The sequence below is a fragment of the Saccostrea cucullata genome, unplaced genomic scaffold (genome assembly GCF_032062105.1).
Source record: "Saccostrea cucullata isolate Sc308-1 unplaced genomic scaffold, CSIRO_AGI_Scuc_v1 ctg3397, whole genome shotgun sequence".
Taxonomy (NCBI): Eukaryota; Metazoa; Mollusca; class Bivalvia; order Ostreida; family Ostreidae; genus Saccostrea; species Saccostrea cuccullata.
In genome coordinates, this window is record NW_026933164.1 from 14,667 (window position 1) to 36,167 (window position 21,501).

Below are 21,501 nucleotides of genomic sequence, written 5' to 3' on the forward strand. Positions count from 1 at the left end.
TTACAACAACTCTTAAACTAACATAACTACTAACATAACTGCCCTAAGTGAAGAGATATTAATATAGAAAGCACAAAGAAATTCACTTTTACATGGATACCCACTTCCGCCCCAGCCCGGGGATGAACTATCGACCTACGGAATCTGTCTCCTATCAGTGCAGGAACAGCACGCTAGACCACTCGGCTATCTAGGCAAGTCATAAAACTTGCTTTCGATGCGGATAGAATTCTCGCGGCGCTGCCCTACACTACACGGTCATTGAGAATAGAAGTGAGATACAGTTATTTTGACATTAGTTTTAACAGAGCATTGTTACCAATACATGTTGTACTGAAATTAATTATTATTTATAAAGCACAGTTTACAACAACTCTTAAACTAACATAACTGCCCTAAGTGAAGAGATATTAATACAGAAAGCACAAATAAATTCACTTCTGGATTCTGCAAGGCAAATCAAACTAAACTGAAAAAAAGAAATAGTAAACATTTGAATTAAATTAAAACTATCTTTTTAGATATGTTTTCCCAGATTTATTATCAAACATCTTAATTCATCTTTAATCAACAAATTACCAAAATTTTGTGTGACTTTGACTGTGAATTCATGAGTTATTGAAATTGATATGTCGATACCCCAGAAAATTCTCATCATCTCCCGTGCAGATCAGTTACAGCCTTTATTCTCCTGTGCATTGAGTTCATCAGCGCATTTATCTTTCTTATAGGATAATTATTCAACCCTTTCGACGGTAGTCTAAAAAATGAGCGTAAATATAAATTCTAAAGCCAACAAATCCACAATCCAATGACACACAATTTTCGATTTAGGACAGAATTTACAGAATCCAGCTGGTTTGGTACGCGTGAATGTTTAAAGTGGGAATAAGGAAGCATACAAAATATTCTACCTTGACTAAATCAGTGCGACATTATGACGTCATAGTAGGCGAGATGACGTCATTTTTGGAACAAAAGATTTCGTATTATTGGTATTTAGAGATGTAATTTAGCTCTAAAAAAATGAGTAGAAACGTTTAAACATTAACACAAATTAATATTTTTTTTGTTAAGCTTTATCTGTCATTTTGATTAAAATCTACCACCGATGGTGTCATATGTGTACATCAAGTAACTTGGGAATTGATCATGTCATGTAAAGAGAATTTTGCTAGGACGGCATGTACGAAGATACGTAACATTTTGAGTTTAAATGCAATTATCGTGAATATCATGTGAAATTCAAATGGAGTACAGTTAAATAAACAGGTATGCAAATATATTTTCATCGATTATTTTCTCTTTCGAAGGCAGTCAGCTATATACGTATCCCGGTCGGCCTTTCGTGGCAAACATAATGCAACAGAACAACAATAACCTGGATTTTTCAAAACATAAGATTTTTACGGTTGGAAAGTTTGCCTTCTCACAAACTTGGAAAGTGTTGCTAGAATCCCGAATTAAGCATGGTTTTACGAAAAATCTCGATTCAAATGTATACATTTCAAAACACAGGATAAGGTTTCGTGCAAATATGTGGAATAATTATTTTACTAACAGAACAGTGGGATTCTAGCTGCACTTTTTAGGAATACTAGATGTTTTACAACTGAATACATGTATCAAGCTGTCAGACTGTTGAAATATTGTAAAATTCATAGCCCCAAGGTTATGGGTTCTAGTGGTAGCGTGGAGCTCATTTGATTATATATGTATTGAAAATACAGCAATTTTGAAATAATGTCACTTATGAAATAAGGTTTTCAATAATCATTGAAATAAGGTTTTCAATAATCATTGAAATAATGATTTCAAAAGTGATTTAAATAATGATTCTGATCGTTGCTGAAAATAAGTCCAGTACATAAACCACGTGTGATAATTATGTTTTTAATTCATTTATTGAGTTGACCATTAAAATTACGACTTCTTGTGAATAATTGTTTCAACAGAAGTTGAAAATATATTTCCAAACACCACCACATTTTAATTATTATTGAAAAGACATCTACCTTTGTAATAAATCAAATACTAACTTCCCTAGAAATTTGGCTTTTTCATAACTTGATAAGTAGACTTTGACTTTGCTATCCATATGTGTAGTGCAGGTAACTACATGTATATGGGCGACAATTTAGTTATATATATATATATATATATATATATATATATATATATATATATATATATATATATATATATATATATATATATATATATATATATATATATATTAGGGATGTCAAATCGGTCAATTTTTAATACTCGGTTACTCGGACGTTTTTCCGATCGAGTACCCGGGTACTCGGTAAAAGTGTAAATAAATATGAACAAGTAAATTGAGGACTGTAAAACATTGTAAACTCGTGTTCTGTTCTGTAGAAATAAAACCAGATGCACTGATAGGAGGCTTATCCGTAAATGTATTTCTGTTGTAAAAATGATGAGCATTTCGTGCCCGACGAAATTTATTATAACATTTTTAAAAAAAAATATTTATTTATCAGATAAACACAAGAAATAAAATCATAAGTTGTTCACAGTGTTTTTGTTTAAAAAATAATCTGCTCCGTAATTGTAAATGTAACTTTTTGTCGCGTTTGACGACCAGGTATCAGTCGTCAGAGCTACGTAACTTGATCAAGTTCTCCTAACAGAGCGGATTTACGATTTTCGTACTCTTTTTCGATCCTAGATTTTATGATATTACGGGACGGTATTTTGTAGTTTGGTGCAACGATGGCATACGTTTTTTTTCAAGCCTTTGCCTTCAACCAGTTGTATTGGCATATAATCAAACACAACCATATCAACAATCGCACGACGTGTAATATCATCCGCTCTTTTCCCGAGAACTGACGGTTTCTCGGAGAATTGACAAAATTATTAAACATAATGGATCTTAAACGAAAACAAATAATTAAAGCCAAACAAAAATTAAGGAAGAAGCCAGCCGAAGGTGAGAAAAGTCAGTTACCCCAGATGCTTGGTCACGATAATTACTGTATAAACACTGCCACAGGCAATAACGGTCATTTAGAGTCGTAGTAAATCCTAATTACTGTATGTACAGGTGCAATGAGCATTTTACGTTTTAAAACAGATTGTTTAATGCATTAATAAATAAGCTTAGAAATATTCAAAATTATACATCCGAGTAACCGAGTACCGATTTTAGTATTCGATACTCGGACGTTCGATCGAGTACCCGGTTAACCGGGTACTCGTTGACATATATATATATATATATATATATATATATATATATATATATATATATATATATATATATATATATATATATATATATATATATATATATATATATATAAAGCACAATTTACAACAACTCTTAAACTAACATAACTACTAACATAACTGCCCTAAGTGAAGAGATATTAATATAGAAAGCACAAAGAAATTCACTTTTACATGGATACCCACTTCCGCCCCAGCCCGGGGATGAACTATCGACCTACGGAATCTGTCTCCTATCAGTGCAGGAACAGCACGCTAGACCACTCGGCTATCTAGGCAAGTCATAAAACTTGCTTTCGATGCGGATAGAATTCTCGCGGCGCTGCCCTACACTACACGGTCATTGAGAATAGAAGTGAGATACAGTTATTTTGACATTAGTTTTAACAGAGCATTGTTACCAATACATGTTGTACTGAAATTAATTATTATTTATAAAGCACAGTTTACAACAACTCTTAAACTAACATAACTGCCCTAAGTGAAGAGATATTAATACAGAAAGCACAAATAAATTCACTTCTGGATTCTGCAAGGCAAATCAAACTAAACTGAAAAAAAGAAATAGTAAACATTTGAATTAAATTAAAACTATCTTTTTAGATATGTTTTCCCAGATTTATTATCAAACATCTTAATTCATCTTTAATCAACAAATTACCAAAATTTTGTGTGACTTTGACTGTGAATTCATGAGTTATTGAAATTGATATGTCGATACCCCAGAAAATTCTCATCATCTCCCGTGCAGATCAGTTACAGCCTTTATTCTCCTGTGCATTGAGTTCATCAGCGCATTTATCTTTCTTATAGGATAATTATTCAACCCTTTCGACGGTAGTCTAAAAAATGAGCGTAAATATAAATTCTAAAGCCAACAAATCCACAATCCAATGACACACAATTTTCGATTTAGGACAGAATTTACAGAATCCAGCTGGTTTGGTACGCGTGAATGTTTAAAGTGGGAATAAGGAAGCATACAAAATATTCTACCTTGACTAAATCAGTGCGACATTATGACGTCATAGTAGGCGAGATGACGTCATTTTTGGAACAAAAGATTTCGTATTATTGGTATTTAGAGATGTAATTTAGCTCTAAAAAAATGAGTAGAAACGTTTAAACATTAACACAAATTAATATTTTTTTTGTTAAGCTTTATCTGTCATTTTGATTAAAATCTACCACCGATGGTGTCATATGTGTACATCAAGTAACTTGGGAATTGATCATGTCATGTAAAGAGAATTTTGCTAGGACGGCATGTACGAAGATACGTAACATTTTGAGTTTAAATGCAATTATCGTGAATATCATGTGAAATTCAAATGGAGTACAGTTAAATAAACAGGTATGCAAATATATTTTCATCGATTATTTTCTCTTTCGAAGGCAGTCAGCTATATACGTATCCCGGTCGGCCTTTCGTGGCAAACATAATGCAACAGAACAACAATAACCTGGATTTTTCAAAACATAAGATTTTTACGGTTGGAAAGTTTGCCTTCTCACAAACTTGGAAAGTGTTGCTAGAATCCCGAATTAAGCATGGTTTTACGAAAAATCTCGATTCAAATGTATACATTTCAAAACACAGGATAAGGTTTCGTGCAAATATGTGGAATAATTATTTTACTAACAGAACAGTGGGATTCTAGCTGCACTTTTTAGGAATACTAGATGTTTTACAACTATGTTATTTACTCAAAGAAATTGTAAAAACTCCGGGGTATTGTTGTTCTGTTAGTCTTTTTATTAAGGAAAATTTCGCTATTAAAAGAAGTTATGTGGTGGTGGAGCACGTATTTGCATTATACAATCTTTTTTCTGTATGCAATAGTTAATATGGTAATTTATCAAACTTAATTTTCTTTAAAAAGGTTAAGTTTCCCGAGAAATGGCTCGTATGCTTCCTTAACATCCACGAAGTATCCACAAAGGTTAAAAGAAATTTATACTGAATTCAAAAACAATTTCTATAATTCTAATGCATCGTGTTGCACTTCAAATTGTGTTTATAAAATTCTCCATCATCAAGATGCACAAGTTTTTGGCCTTTTATTACTTTCCCCACGTGCCGCCATTCATTTCATATGGTTTAGTCGTTTTGAACAACGATTTTTGTGTAAATTAACCAAAGTGCACTTCTGAACAATTTTTATAATTTGCAGCCACATAGTCAATTTTAAACAATGTCCTCTTGCGTTTCTTTTTTCCTTTCATTATATACTGACACGCAAAAGAAATGCAACAAGCAGTAATCTACAAATGTTTGATCTTTTTCTTATGATTTTCAAAAGTGAATAAAGTAAGGCTAAACTCACTTTTCAGAACATCAGAGATTTGATAAAAATGTTTAATGTTTATCTGTTTACTTTAAAATATGACGGTTAAAACACCCCTCCCAGACATTCAAGAAAATCATGCAAGACTGTCCTAAACAACAATTGCAGCTGAATTTCCACGATACAATAGGTTTATTAATACCGATATCTGAGCGAAGGAATAATTTTTTGGCATTTTTAAATGCCATTTTTCCAGATGATTAGGTCGAATTTTCTCTAACTTAGAGCAGTGTAGCCACCCTTGGACTTCAGGTACAAGGACTGTCCCTAATGCATATGATACGTAAGACCCTGTTGAGGCGTAATCTAGTGAAATTTCTCATCAGCATCTCTCCATTACCTTTACATTGAAATATGGAAATGTGTACATAAGCCATTTTCAAGTAGCCTTAGCATCGTTACGAGAAACGAAAGGAGAGTTTATTGTCCCCCGCTTGAAAAGTGGGGGATATTAATTTGGGTTTGTCCGTCCGTCCGTCTGTCCGTCCGTCCGTCTTTCTGTCTGTCTGTAACGCTTTCGTTTCCACACGATATCTCGAGAATCCTTTGAGCTTTTGCAATGAAATTTAGCATAGCAACTCCCTATGGACTACAGAAGACCCCTATTGATTTTGAGGTCAAAAGGTCAAAGGTCAAGGTCAAAAATAAGCAAATTCTCTCTGTTTAAACACTTTCGTTTCCACACGATATCTCTAGAACCATTTGAGCTATTGTAATGAAATTTTATATAGCAACTCCCTGTGGCCTAATAAAGACCCCTATTGATTTTGAGGTCAAAAGGTCAAAGTTCCAGGTCGTAAATTTATATATTCTGTCTGTGTGTAAAACTATTATTTCCGGGCGATATTTCAAGATTTTGAGCTTATGCAATGTAAATTTATATCAAAACTCCCTAGGTTTAATAAAGGCTAAATAAATCACACACCATGGATTGTGTAAACTTTTGAGAATACCGAACATGAAAACATGAATATATACATGTATGTGACTTCACTTCTGCATATACTTCATACCGCGTAAAGCGATTCCGTGGTCTAGTGGTTATGTCTCTCGCTTCAAATGTGAGAGGTCCCGGGATCGAATCTCGGTCGAACCTTTCTTTTTTTTATATACTTTTTTTTTACTAAATGATAGTATTCAGCATGTGAAATGAAAAATTTATGAGGTTAAAAAATCATCATTACAGTGTGATAAAAATTCCATATAAAAAATCTTCTATACACATAATTAAAAATAAGCAATCAAATCTTTATATGCATATTGAAATACATGTATTTTTTTTTTTTTGCTTCAGTATACAAACTATACATGTATACATTTTATAATTCTACAAATTCAGTCAGGGGGAGCCGACTTTTTCCCTAAGCGGGGGACACGAATTCTCTGAATTAGCTTGTTTTTTTTTAAATATTGTTGCATTACTTATGATGAACAGTAAAAAACACTTAAATCTCCATAATATTGCCAAATATTTTGTTAAACATGCAATTTTTAATTTTTGTTAAGCAGACTCGAACTTGATTTCAGGTTATGGTATGGAAATCGTTCAACCGTTAAATTACCGATGTTTACCAAATTGAAGATATTCTTAATTTTAAGATACAAAAATCTTTACTTTACATAATTATTCCCCCCTTAAGAATGGCGTTGCGTTTCTTTTAGGTGTCAGTATATATATCCAATGAAAACAAAAACGCGATTAAATTTGATACAAATAGGATATGGTAATCTAACAACCAAGCTATATGATAAATGGGATGACTTTAACTTTTCTATCAACTTCCCTTACTTATGCAGCAATATACCTTCATCACCTGCATACGGAGTATATAAGGGGTGTTAAGGTTTCGTCAAAGGTCAACATGTCCAAAAATCTATTTTTACAATAACCCCAAAACTATGTGGGGTATAAATTAAAACTTTTACAGGTTATAAATATGTTACTGATTAATAGATAGAAAGTATCACTTGATAAATAAAATACTTGGAAAAAATTTTGATCGAGAAAAATTCTTAAAAATGCATATATTTTCAAAAAATACACCTAATTAATTCCGCGCTTTTAATGAAAACCATTAATGCAGAAACAAGATATGTTTATCAATGAAGGGCAAGTTGGATTTGGATAGCCTCTGGAAAGTTGTTTTCCCTGTTTATTTTGTCCAAATGTTAAGACTTGAAAGTGAAAGTACATTTCAAATGGCGTATTTAATAGGGGTCTTGTCTTCATACATGTCATGCTTTCAATAACATCTTTTCAGAGACCATTCACGTCCAACTTGCCCTTCAATGATAACCATATATTATTTCTGCAATGATGGTTTTCACAAAAAAGATATAACTAAGCAGGTGCATTTTTCTTTAAATATGCACATTTTCTGATACAATTTTTCTTAAAAAATATCTTTTAAAAATATATGTTATCAAGCGATACCTTCTATCTGTTAATCAATGATATATTTATAAACTGTAAACGTTTTGACTTTATACCACACAAAGCTTTGGAGCTATTGTAAAAATAATTTTTATTCATGTTGACCTTTGACGAAACCTTAAGAAAGTTCGTTCCATGATGAAATATATTCAAAAATTTCAAAGTAGTGCTCTACTAAAGCGATGGATTTTAAAGTGTGCTTTAGATTTATAGCGATTCATTTCTAGCAGGAAATTTTAGGATTTTTCTTCCATATGAAAATATATAAAACATCTTTAAAGCACCTGAATTATAGAAATGCTTGTCATTTTAAGTGAAAATAAAGGATAATTTACATTTGTTTCTTCGTAGCTTATCTTGCATCAGACAAACTAATGAGTGTAGGTATAAGAATGATAAAACATCACTTTTCAAAAGAACAGGTTTGCCATTTTTTAAAAATTTTTACAGGTTTGATGTTTTTTGGATAGTTTTTGAAAGGATGTTTTGACCTGTGTGCTGAATGTATATCACAAATATGCATCATCCCTATTTTTTCTGAACAAACATAATCTGTTTTAATACCTTCCCTCCTCTTATTATTCAACAAAAGACCGCTAAGACCTTATCAGTAGCAAGAATTGACTAAACATATTTGTTAAAGTATAACAAACTGTAAATATCTTCTCATCATGTTTCTTTTCGAAAATAAAAGAAAAATATGGAACACACTTTCAGAACACGCTTTATATCTCAGTTGATTCGATACCCAAGAGCATGCTCTACGTTTGAAAAATTTTAAAAGAGGTAAATTATTGACAAGCAAGTTGACGAAACAAGAATATCATCAGTCTCGTTTAAATTCATCATTTCGTAAGTTCTATGGTCGATACAATGACCTTGTCAGCAAATACAATTTATTATTGAGTCAAATTCTGACTGACGTTTTTCATACTTATTGTAAGTCTATTATTTATACACTGAATTGACGTCAGATTTTTCCGTTATTGCCTGATCATGACAGGGAGCACACGGCGTGTGTGACCCGTCAGCAGGGGATGCTCACTCCTCCATGGCACCTGATCCCACCTCTGGTGTTCCAGAGGTCCGTGTTTGCTCTGCTCCTTTTTTGTATTGTTAAATGGTCTCTGAGATTAAATACTGTTCTTTATTTCCATATCCTTATTAAGCCAGATTGTGCTTTAGAGGAAAATGATATTTTCCCATGAAAGATATTCAGTAATGTTAAGTTTAGATATCTTTTATTCCATGCTGGTTGCACACTGAGCTTTTTTTTTTAGAGTGAAATGTTTTATGCTGGTTCTAAAATAACTTTTAAGCTATTTTGTACAATTTTTTCATTATATTGTGAGATATATACTTAGTATATTCTGAAAGATAGGAAAACATTGAGCCACTCTAAGCGTTAAATTAATATTTTTCATAATATCTAAACATAGGCATCATAGGTTCACTTTTTCTGAATAGGTATATAAGATAATTTTTATCAGTCTGCTAAGTTCAGCAAAAGTTAAAGACTTGAAAATAATTCTTTATTTCCTTGTTACATTTTAATGGCAGTAAAAACACATTTTGTAAGTGCAGAAAGGAACAAAAATACTATGCGAAACAATTTAAAACTTTGTTCTTAGTCAAAATTTAATCATAATGAGTCTTTTTTAATAAATTAAAAGTTTATGTTGTCCCATGGTTTATTCAGATGAAGATTGAGAGGAAAACGTCGAAGATGTTATTTTTGATTTTGGAGACAAATTTCATTACAGAACAGTCATATTAAATGTACTCTAAAGCCTAAAGAAGAATATTTACCCCTCACTTTATGTTTTGAATTTTTGTTAAAAAACAAAGTGTGTTATATAAGAGGATATGATATATCAGATATTATTCAATATCAAAGTCCATAAAACAATGCAAAATAGGAGCAAAGTAAACACAGACTTCCAAAACATCGGAGGTGGGATCAGGTGCCATGGAGGGGTGACCATCCCCTGCTGACCGGTCACATCCGCCGTGTGCTCTTTTTTTTATAATTGGGAAATAACTTTAAAAAATCCGTCGTAAACGCAGGTATAAATAATAGACTAACAATAATTATGAAAAACGTCAGTCAGCATTTGACTCAATGATAAATTGCTGACAAAAAATTGTTTCGACAAAAGAACTTACGAAAGGATGACTTTAAACGAGACTGCTGATATTTCTGTTTCATCAACATGTTTGTCAATAATATACCTCACATTAGAAATACGTAGAGCATGCCCTTGCCTATCAAACCAATTGAGATATAAAACGCCGTATGCAGGTGATGAAGGTGCAATGTGATTGTTAATTTAAGTATTTTGTATATCGCTGCAAAAGTATGTTGACAATTGAAAAGTTAAAGTCATCACGTTCATCATAGAGCTTAATTGTTTGATTACCGTTAACGTCTTTATTAAATCATTCCACCTTTATTTATGGGAAAAATAAATGTGGATAAAGGGCCCTAACGTGATATGCTTTATATACACATTAAGAAAAAAAAATAATCACTAGCATACTTTAGAGTCAAAAGGTCCAATAATTTCAAGTATTAACGGAATAAATGACTGTAAATAATTGAAATTAATTTACTTTAGTCTTTAATATTTTTGTAAAATCTACGACATGTATATGTTCTGTTAATGTTCAATATAAGACACCGGCTAAAAAAGGTATGTTTTTTCTGTTTCTGGTGCTTTAATCGATTTCGGAATTTTTAAATGTACCAAAATAAACTTAAATTCAGATTTTATAATATCTTACTTGACAATCAAGCCTTCTGCAAATTAAAATATTTTAAAGACAACTCGGATAAATCTAGGTTTGATCTATAGTTGAGGGAGCAGTCATTTTATCATTAAATTGTTTCTAGAATATTATTGCCCCCTGATTCGAGAAAGCGCGGGGACATTACAACTCATTCGTCTGTCCGTCTGTCCGTCTGTCAGTCTGTCCATCCGTTACAAAAAACTTTAACTTTGGTAATATTTTTTAATTAGAAGAGAATTTTTGCTTCAATCTGAGATTATAATTGTTCTTTCATTGCAAAAATGTTCTTTATTTTTGTCATTGATATAAATCATCATAATATTAATATTGCAATTAAATTTTTGGACATCAGAGTTGCAGCTCATATTGCTTTAACTCTTTACAACTTACTGAACTGTTTTGCAACACATACTTAATGTTCACGTCATAGAAATAGAAATTTACGATTTCCCCGCAAGAACCTTGTAGCGTGGTACATGTTTCTCTAAAGTTTAGCGAAAATATTATCATGTTAATTCAAAATTAACTTTTCTTATTTTATGAGATTTTTACAAGTATAAAATAAAAGGAAATTGGCATTAAATTAAAAAATAATTGAAATTTTTAAAGTGCGTGAAAATGCGTGATTGCGGGGAAACGGTATATGCGTGATTCTGCGTTAGAAAAAGGAAATGGTGTATGCGTTAAAACGCTTGACTGCGGGGAAAGGGGGTTAAACATGTTTGTACATGTACCTGAGAGAAGACCTTTCTGAAAGCACTACGATTTTTTTACCTCATTGCCTTGACCTTGAAGTTTGTACTACTTTCAAAAAATTTAACCTCGGTAATTTCTTTTGAATGAGAAGAGATAGGGTTTTCATATTAAACACATGTATATTACCTCTGACAAGACCTTTCTATATACACCCAAGGACCTTGACCTTGAAGTTTGACCTACTTTTCAACATTACTTTGAATAGATCATAAGGTTTGAGTAAGAAAGATAGGCTTTGATATAAACATCTGTATTACATTGTATTACATATGACAAAACATTTTTAAATATACTATGATTTCTCATGTTGACTTTCATATTTGACATGTGCATTACCTACCTGTAACAAGATATTTCCGAGCATGCTATGATTTTTTTTACCCAGGGCCTTCACCTTGAACTTCACGATTGACCTTATTTAAAAAAAAATATCTCCATTGATAAATTTTCAGCCTCATATGATTGATTGATTGTATATTGTTTAACGTCCCTCTCGAGAATTTTTCACTCATATGGAGACGTCAACGTATGCCTGTGAAGGGCTTTAAATTTTGACCTTTACTCGGCACTCAGGGCCAATGAGCAGTGAGGAATCTTTTTCGTGCCAGCGCCTGCCGCTGACACGGGGACTCGGTTTTTAAGGTCTCATCCGAAGGACCCGCAACTTTCACTTCAAAATGCCGAGCGCATAAGGAACAGTTGCTAACAATTTTTTATCGACTTAGGTCAGTGGCGGTCGAGATTCGAACTCACGACCTCCCGATCACGAAGCGAGCGCTCTTTTGACTGAGCTACCGTGAGAGGTCAGCCTCATATGTTCGGGCGTTCATATTTGACACAATAAGCCATAAAAATGACATCTCAGCTACAAGGACAACGACAGCGGAAGACCACAATCTTTGAATTTGCTTGCTATTACCTTGTTTATAGATCATTATTTAGACTTTTTAGACTTTTTCAATGAAAATGATAGTAATATGATAGTAAGCAAAACTTTTCAACAGTTGGTGCTAGGGATTTCATACTTCACAAGTGTATTGTGAGAAAGCATTTCATAGGGTATAAACATTTTTGTCCTTTTGACGTTCACCTTGTGTTTGACCCTCTTTTTAAAACCTAAACCATGGCTATAACTTTTGAACAGGTAGTACCACGACTTTGATATTCACATGTTTGTTTCTATTGAAAAGACTTTTTTGGGATACTAACAATTTTGACCTTTTAACCTTAACCTTGTAGTTTGACTTGCATCCATAGTTGCCATAAGCTGCCTTATTGGGCATTACTGTTTTACAAACGCGTCTTATTAATGGCTGTTTTTGTCAAGGCGGACGGGTACAAAATTATATAACTTGTGTTTTATGGTTAAAGGAATGAGTTCCTGAAATAAGAGTTACTTTTTTAAAATCTAAAGAATGATATATAAGACTACCCAAAGTTAATTCTACGTTAAATGTGTTCTGGAAAAAACCGGTTGAAACGAATCTTTCAAAGGCGGTATTTTTTTAGTTTGTACTCAAGTCTGCTTTTACTTTTAACAACTAAAATTACATTTTATATAACAATCAGCATTTGTAAATACTCATTTAATTAAATTTTTGTTTGCTCATTATTTTCTCCCTCCAACGTATGTTTTGATGTTTTTGTATGACGTTTAAAATGGAATTAATTTTAGCCAATCTAAAGTCTGCAAAAAAAAAAACTCTTTGAAAAAAACGTCTGTAAAAGAAGAAGCTTTCCGTCTAAACAAATCTTCTAACACAGTCTTAGCTCATTATTATTATTATTTATCTTCATTTTAAGAATCCAATTAAAATGTTTTTCTTTTATTTCAAAATATAACAACGGCAAAAATTATACGGATTTTTATAATTGATATTGAGATTCCCAAAATGACGTTTGTGAAAATCTGCCTCCACGTGTTATGCACTGACCCTCTCACTCCTTGGTGTATTCTTTGGTACCTCTAAGCTTTATGACAGAGTATACATTGTATTTACGGCAAGGTTAGATTTAGCACCCAGGAGTCAGGACAATTATTTCTGGATAGACAATATTACCATGAGAGAATTTTTTTTAATTATGAACCGGCATAATGATATTATTTATTACAGGGGCACATATTTTAGAAAATTCACAAAGTGTCATAGAACTAATTAACTGTATATTATTAAATGTTTTATTCAAAGTATTCTATTTTTTTTACTTTTATTGTAGAGCAATTGCAGAATATTAACTTGAGTGATTACCACATATGGACGACAAAGCTTTCTGGTCTGTATTTATTCAATTATCTATACATACAACCCCCTCCCCTACCTACTTACACATTGTTACTCTTAATTCGTGCCAATTAATATAATGTAGGCATTAATGATAAATGTTATAGATTATAAAAAAATGTATAGAGGCACAAGATCAAACCTAGTCTAGATGGGATTTACTGTTGCTGTCATCTTAAATTCATGAATAAAAAAGCCTTAAATGATAAAACTCCGATCAGTACCCTATCTAAGTTTTCAGGAACTTGTGTCCAATCACTTTGATAATATTGTAAATAAAATATGTTGAAAACAAACACAAAAATATGGTGGATCTAAGAAAACGATACCGCCCTACTCGACCTTGAAAAAAGAATTTTAGCCTCTTGTTTGATACTAAAAATTAGAGATGATATTTTATTAACCGTATTCCAAGGAATTAAATATAACCACGTTACATGTACATAAGTCAGTGATAATCTGACTCTATTATTTCGTTAATACAAAAATGTAGCGTAACGAGCTTAATATTCAGGCGCGTGAAATTGGCAACATTCTAGCATTCTTTTCCTGCTTATTTCTATACTGTTGAAACTTGCAATTATAAGTCAAGCAAAATGTTATCCTAAGAAGGGGAAAATTATAAGTGAGTGCGCATATACTTATGCACATAATACGAAGTACAATGTTTTAATTCAGGTTTAGTCCTAATATCTATGGCTTTCTTTCATGCTGTATAAATGTTTTTGTGGGTAGTTACAGATGTATTTTTAATTTTTATTTTCAGATCAGTTCTCCACACTGACTGATGATGAGGTGTCCGTGTTATTCTGTTTTCTGTGTTCTGACTCCGGTCCTCCTGACTTCTCTGACACAGAATGGCTGGACTTGATTAATAAGTTACCACGGAGAGTGCACTATAAATCTGTCACACATGAGGAAGCACAGGAAACTCTGGATAGATTGAAGTCACGTGATTACCTTTGGGGAGGTCAGGATAAGATCACAAAGGACACAAAGGATGAGACAATGTATAGGATAGCATCAATTGACAGTCGTATACCATTCCATTACAGTAGTTATAACATAGCCAGTGTGTACCTGCGATCATACAGATACAACAGAAAACCTGGAGAGAAGTCTGTCATTAGTAGAACAAACTCTGATGATTCCTTACTGATTCGCCGTCTACAGATGAACATACTGACTCACGTCACCATGGTGGACACGGATATATATGCTGAGATACACCAGATATGTAAGTCAGAGTACAGAAATGTGATTTATTTATGTCTCCTTTCAGAATGTATTAGTGATTATTTTTGTTTTATTTTTTGAAGAGTGAATCGAAGCTATTATAATTCAGTATATTTTTGGTATTTATTCATATTATCCTTCATTTATGTCATAAACTTTAATGAAAATAATTGTAGAAATTAAAACTGAAAAATATAATTAATCGAATAACTTAACACACACCTTTAATTAATCGATAAATTTACTTGTATTTGTACTTGCATAAGAGTGTTAACTCTAAATGTTTTTTAGACAATTTTCTTTTTCTGCAGTGAAAATCCCAGCAAATATGTTAAAGAGCAACAAATATAAACGAAAAGAATTTTTAAAAGATCTGAGACAAGAAGGGAAAGTTGAAGACTACAGGGGACGATCACCGGACGGTGTAAATTACGTGATGTGGCTCTGGAGATACGACCGTGAAGCGAGACCTGACATCGTGAGATCTTGTATAGGTCTACATCCACACTGGGACCTTTACATCATCGACAACAAAGCTTACAGAAAACAAAGTAAGAGGGATGTTAGCTTTCCAGAAAAAAATAAGTGTCATCTCTGTCGCTTGAAATTGTTAGAGAATTAATAATTGGAATCTAATTGTATTAGTATTGAACTGTTTAATATTTTCGTATACATGTACTTCAGTCATGATGAATATTTTTACTTACTATTGTAATGTTGTTTAACGACTTACAGAAAAAACTTTGAGACGAAACATAGGACGTGTGGCAGCCTCCGGGTGGTCATAGACTTACGGCCGAATTTTGTCGCAACTTGCAAGTCTCAAATCTTTGTAAAACAGTTCTATGCCGTAAATTCGGTGGTATAACCAAATCTACGACTTATGACCTTTTGTACAACGGGCCGCAAAAATACGTAATAAGTCGTCTCCTCGTCCCTTTTATTGATCGGAGTAACTCATCGTTGACTAAAGTAGCAATTGAGAAAGGGGTCCTTTTCTGATACCTCTATATTTAATGAAACTGTATATAATGTACAAAATGATTAGATGTAGCGAAAATTGTTTGAATGTTTATCTTTCATTTATTTACGTTAATTATATATTTTTCATATTTTTTCTCATTTTTTAAAAATAATATTTCTGCCTATTTGTATGGTGATTTATTTATTTGTTCATGTCTTTTTTCGTTTAAGATAAACATCATACTTATTCACCAGAAGTCAGGTGTCTATTGTACTGCTTACTGCTAACTGAAAAATATCAGCTGAATTTCAAAAAACAATCACACAGGATCCTAAAAGGCAAAATCAGAGAAAGATATTTCTCTAATATTACTGAAAAAGACTTGAGAGATCTTCCAGATGAAATCACAGAAACACATAATGGTGTGATAACGTTTAAATCAGACGACATCAGACATGACGTCATGTACGCCTTCGTTACGGAGTGTCTGGTGGAGGACAGAGATTTGGATTTTTTCCTGACCTCGGCGTCACATGACGTTATATCAGAATACTGCCGGTCCTGGTATTATAAGAGGAGTGAGGGAGAGAGATGTCTGTATGTACCGGACATACCGGAGAAGATGTACGACCTCCTTATAGACAAACTACAGCTGGACATCATCTCACACTGTACCACGTCTGACGGGAGGATTCATGACAAAATCAGTAAACGTTGTAAGAACATTTTTACCTCTGTGTTTATCAAATCTTAACAATATCATCACAATTCTTTTTAATATGACATGCTGTGATGTTGCATTCCTGTATTTTGTGTACATTCTTGCAGAACTTTATCATTATTTTTGCGAAATTACATGTAGTTTTTAATTGTTCAAATGTAATTGTATTAAAGCGTACATATGATCATTTACATAATATAATATGCTTGATATTTGGAGATACTTATCACATGAGGGGACTATTTAGCTGAAATACCCTGTAACACTTGAAAAAAGTCACTATGTTTCTTTTCTAAAACACAAACGGTGTTCTTTTACATACATGTAATAAAAATAGATGTCCTAGCTGAAAATAAAGCCGATGAATCAGCAAGTAAAAATTGCAATTTCTTGAAGCATTTAAACACAAATAAAATATAAAACTATAGTACATATTTCGGAGACTTGAAGCATATTAATGCCAGAGTTTTAAGTCGAAACTGAAAAGAAAAAATATAATTTGTGTTCAGATATGAATCTTTATGTTATACCTTGCTGACTTTTTAAAAATACAGTAGGAGTCCCAGAAGAAATACTAAAATGGGACCAGGAGGCCAGAAAACGGTATGTGGAGTGCGCTAAGAGAGGAACACAGACAGTCCATCACGCCCGGGGGATGATTGTAGGATGTGCTGGGGCGGGGAAAACCACGCTACTTAAACGTCTGCTCGGTTGTAGTGAAAAGGAGATAAAGAAAATAAAATCTACTGAGGGATTGGAGGTGCATGAGGAAATATTTGATATTTGTGATAAAACAAGATCATTAAAAGGTAACGTTATAAAAAGCACTTAGCTACTTTTTTTCATGACTGCATATATAAGTAGCTTAAGAATGTTTATTTAAGTTTGGTTCATGGTTACAACTTAGTACATTACAAAATTTCTTCTCAATGATGAAAACTTTAAAGACCACGTTGTTGATTTCTTGATAATTCCGAATAAATGCAAGTTTTTAAAATGAAAGCCAATGTAAGTTTGATAAATGACAAGCAGTACGTATACGTATTAATGGGGTGTTAAAAAGAATAAGAAAAAGAAATGAATTAAACAGGTGAAATTTATCATATGACATATAAATAAATTAAGGCTTATGCATTAAATTCCATGAATTTTATTTAAGTTGTCGTGAAATTTGTTATATTAAGATTTTTGAGATGTACTGTATAAGTGGAAATTTTAGCGAGACGCAAATTTATCGATTTCTCCTTCAAAACTGGTATTTTATTTTAGCGAAAAGTAATTTTATTGATTTTAAAATATTCACTCAATAAGCTAGTAAAAATAACACGCAATTTATTTTTAGCGATATTCAATTTTAGCAATCTCAACAGCCTCGCTAATAATGCCAAAATTAAATCCTCAATGAAAATTCTACTGATACGGTATTTATCATGGTTTCATCAATTTACGTTGGCATCAATTTTCGTGGATTTTATAAAACAGATGTTTTCGAGGAAACGTAATTTCGTGGACAAAAGCATGGCTTATACAAATGAATGTCATATTTCGTATTTCAATTAACATTTGAATTCGTGGATCTGCACAACAACGAAATCCTCGAAAATTGGTGCTCAACGAATATTGATGAAACCACAGTATTGGATAGTTACGACTCAAAATCAGAGAGAAAATAAGGGGTCAATGTACATCTTATTGAGCTACCGTACAATTAAGTTGACCTATTCGAACTTCATTTTCTTTAACTCTTTGGTTAATTAATTTAAACAGTATTATATTTTAGCAGATGTATCCATGGTAATAAATATAATTTTATTTTACATTGTATAGTTTGGGTACAAATTAACCTTCTTATTAGCAGACCTATTCTTGTACATGTATTCATATGAAGCAGAATTGTGCAAAATCTTAAAAGTGAAAAGAAGAAAACACCTGTTGTTGCCCATAACTCGAAATTTAGATATATCGACGAAATATTGTCAATTAACAATGGTAATTTCCATTCTTATGTCGATACGATATATCCTAGCATTACTAAGCTTGAGATAAAAGATACCACAAAGTGTGACACATTTGTTTTTATATTAGGATTTTTAGGTCACCTGAGTAAACTCTATTGCTATCCGTTTTCGTCTGTCGTCGTGCGCCGTGTGTTAAGATTTGAACATTTTCAGCTTCTTCTCTGCAACCACTCAACCAATTTCCACCAAATTTGGCATCAATCATTTATGATTAAAGCGGACCAAAAATGAATGTCATGGTCCCTGCCCCCCTTGGGCCTGAGGGGTGGGGCCAAAACCACTAAAATTAATGCTATCTTTATAAATCTTTTTCTTTACTCCTGGACATCAAGCAGTCAAATCGTTAGCATGATTACCATTGAGCCCTCTACCAAAATTGTGCAATTTATGGCCCCGGACCTGGGGTTCTGGGCTAGGGTGGGGCTCTTTTGATTAAATAGTGAATATGCATTATTTTTTTTAAAATCGTCGTCTCTGCTCCTGGGTATTAATAATCTAAGTTAGTACATAGTTATGATGAGCAATAGTGCCTCTACCAAAATTGTGAATTTTATTGCCCCAGAGTCAGGGATTCTGGTGTTAGGACGGGGCTCTATTGATTATATAATGAAAATGCATTAATTTTTTCAAAATCTTCTTCTCTGCCCCTGGGTATTAAATAAACTAACTAAGTACATGTATATAGTTATGATAAGTAAAAGTGACTTTACCAAATTTCTGAATTTTGTGGCCCAAGGGTCAGGAGTTCTAATGTTATGGCGGGACTCTATTGAATTTATTGTGAAAATGCAGTGATTCTTTGAAATCTTCTTCTCTGCTCCCGAGTATTAAATAAACTAACTAAGTACATAGTTAATGTTATGGTAAGTAAGAGTGTCTTTCCAAATTTCTGAATTTTATGGCCCCAGAGTCATGGGTTCTGGTGTTAAGGCAGGGCTCTATAGAAAACTTCTTTTCTGTTTCTGGATATTAAATAAACTAATTTAGTATAAAGTTATAATGCTTCAACTGAATTTGTTTATTTCTTGGCCCCTGTGTCAGGGGCTTTGCCATTCGGTGTAAGGGGTGGGGATGGGGGGCTCTTTTGATAATGCAGTGAAAATGCATTAATTCTTTGAAAAAAAATTCTTATGCTCCAGGGTATTTGCTAATAATCCAGGTATATATATTCATGAGGAATAAAGGTGCATCTAGCAGAATGGTTAATTTCATGACCCCGGGTCAGGGGTATCAGAGGGGGGGGGGGGGTACAAAGTCTGAAAATGAATTAATGCTCTAAAATCTGCTCTCTGGTATTAATCAACCATTTTTGATGAAATAAAATCTATGATAAAATTTCTAAAAATTTGAAATATGTGGCTCCAGGGTCAATGCTTTCTTTGGGGTGGGGTGCACAACTGGTTATAAAGTGGAAGTGCATTTTCTCTCTGATCTACCTCTGGGTAGTAAGTAAATGGAGTAAGCATGCTAAGTTTATAATTATGATAAGCAGTGGTTTCTCTATCAAAGTTGTGATTTTCATGGCCTCTGCTTTAAAACACGAAACAAATTCAATTGTTGAAGTTGTTACATGATACTTAGGTGACCTATAAGGCCCGTGGGCCTCTTGTTTACTCCAAAAAACGTTCATAGTAATTTAACAACCAAGATCTATGATAAATGTGATGACTTTAACTTTCTCTATTGTCATTTTTCCTTACCTATGCAGCAATATACCGTCATTCCCTGCATACGGAGTTTATTTATCTCAGTTAATTCGATACGCAAGGGCATGTTCTACGTAATATGAACAATTACTAAAACGAGGTAAATTATTGACAAACAAATTGATGAAACAAGAATTTCAGCTGTCTTGTTTAAATTCATCATTTCGTAAGTTCTATGGTCGGTACAAGTACCTTGTCAGCACCTACAATTTTTCATTGTGTCAAATGCTGACTAATGTTTTTCATACTTATTGTTATTCTATTATTTACACACTGAATTGACGACGGATTCTTCCGTTTTTTCCCGATCATGACATGGAACACTTGACCGGTCTGCATGGGATGCTTACTCCTCCACCTGATCCCACCTCTGATGTTTTGGAGGTCCATGTTTGTTTTGCTCCTGTTTTATATTTTTTAATTGAATTTGATCTTGAATACTGTCCGTTATTTCTCTATGTTTCATTGAATTTTTTTATCATTGAACAAATTTTGAAAATTAATGAGTGTCAATTAATGTGTGACCTTTTTCACTAAAAAGGAAGTTGTTTGGGGGGCTAAAATTCCAAATAGGCAATAAAATATTTTCTTGTATGAAACATTTTACAATTTTAGTGTAGATCCGTCACAAAAATCGAGTAATTTAAACTAATGAAAGAAACAATTGGGGTCAGTGTTTTACAATATTTCAAATATTGGTCAAATTATTCGATTTTCGGGCGAAAAACGATGTAGATATTTTCATTTCTCGGCAAAGTTTTTTTTGAGAAAGGATGTAAAATTTGTTCTAAAAATATAATATATTGAGACCTATATTGTATATTGGAGGTCAATATCAGAAATCATTGTATAGCCAGGGATATAAACGACAGTCGGAAATGTCAGATAATTTTTTTTTATAACCACCTAAATTATATCACTTTTTCAACAACAAACTAGACATTTTATTAATTATCATCATAATCTAGTAAAGGTAATAATGACT

At 32.7% G+C, this 21,501-nt stretch overlaps 1 protein-coding gene across 1 annotated transcript in view; it reads left to right on the plus strand.

The window, feature by feature from the left end:
* The first annotated feature begins 2,898 nt into the window (after positions 1-2,898).
* LOC134237423 (uncharacterized) overlaps positions 2,899-21,501 on the plus strand; it is a 30,574-nt gene continuing 11,971 nt past the window's right edge. The window contains exons 1-5 of the mRNA XM_062719523.1: positions 2,899-2,962; positions 14,638-15,108; positions 15,419-15,658; positions 16,302-16,787; positions 17,347-17,601. Coding sequence (XP_062575507.1) covers positions 2,899-2,962; positions 14,638-15,108; positions 15,419-15,658; positions 16,302-16,787; positions 17,347-17,601 — 1,516 coding nt within the window. The remainder of the gene's footprint in view (positions 2,963-14,637; positions 15,109-15,418; positions 15,659-16,301; positions 16,788-17,346; positions 17,602-21,501) is intronic.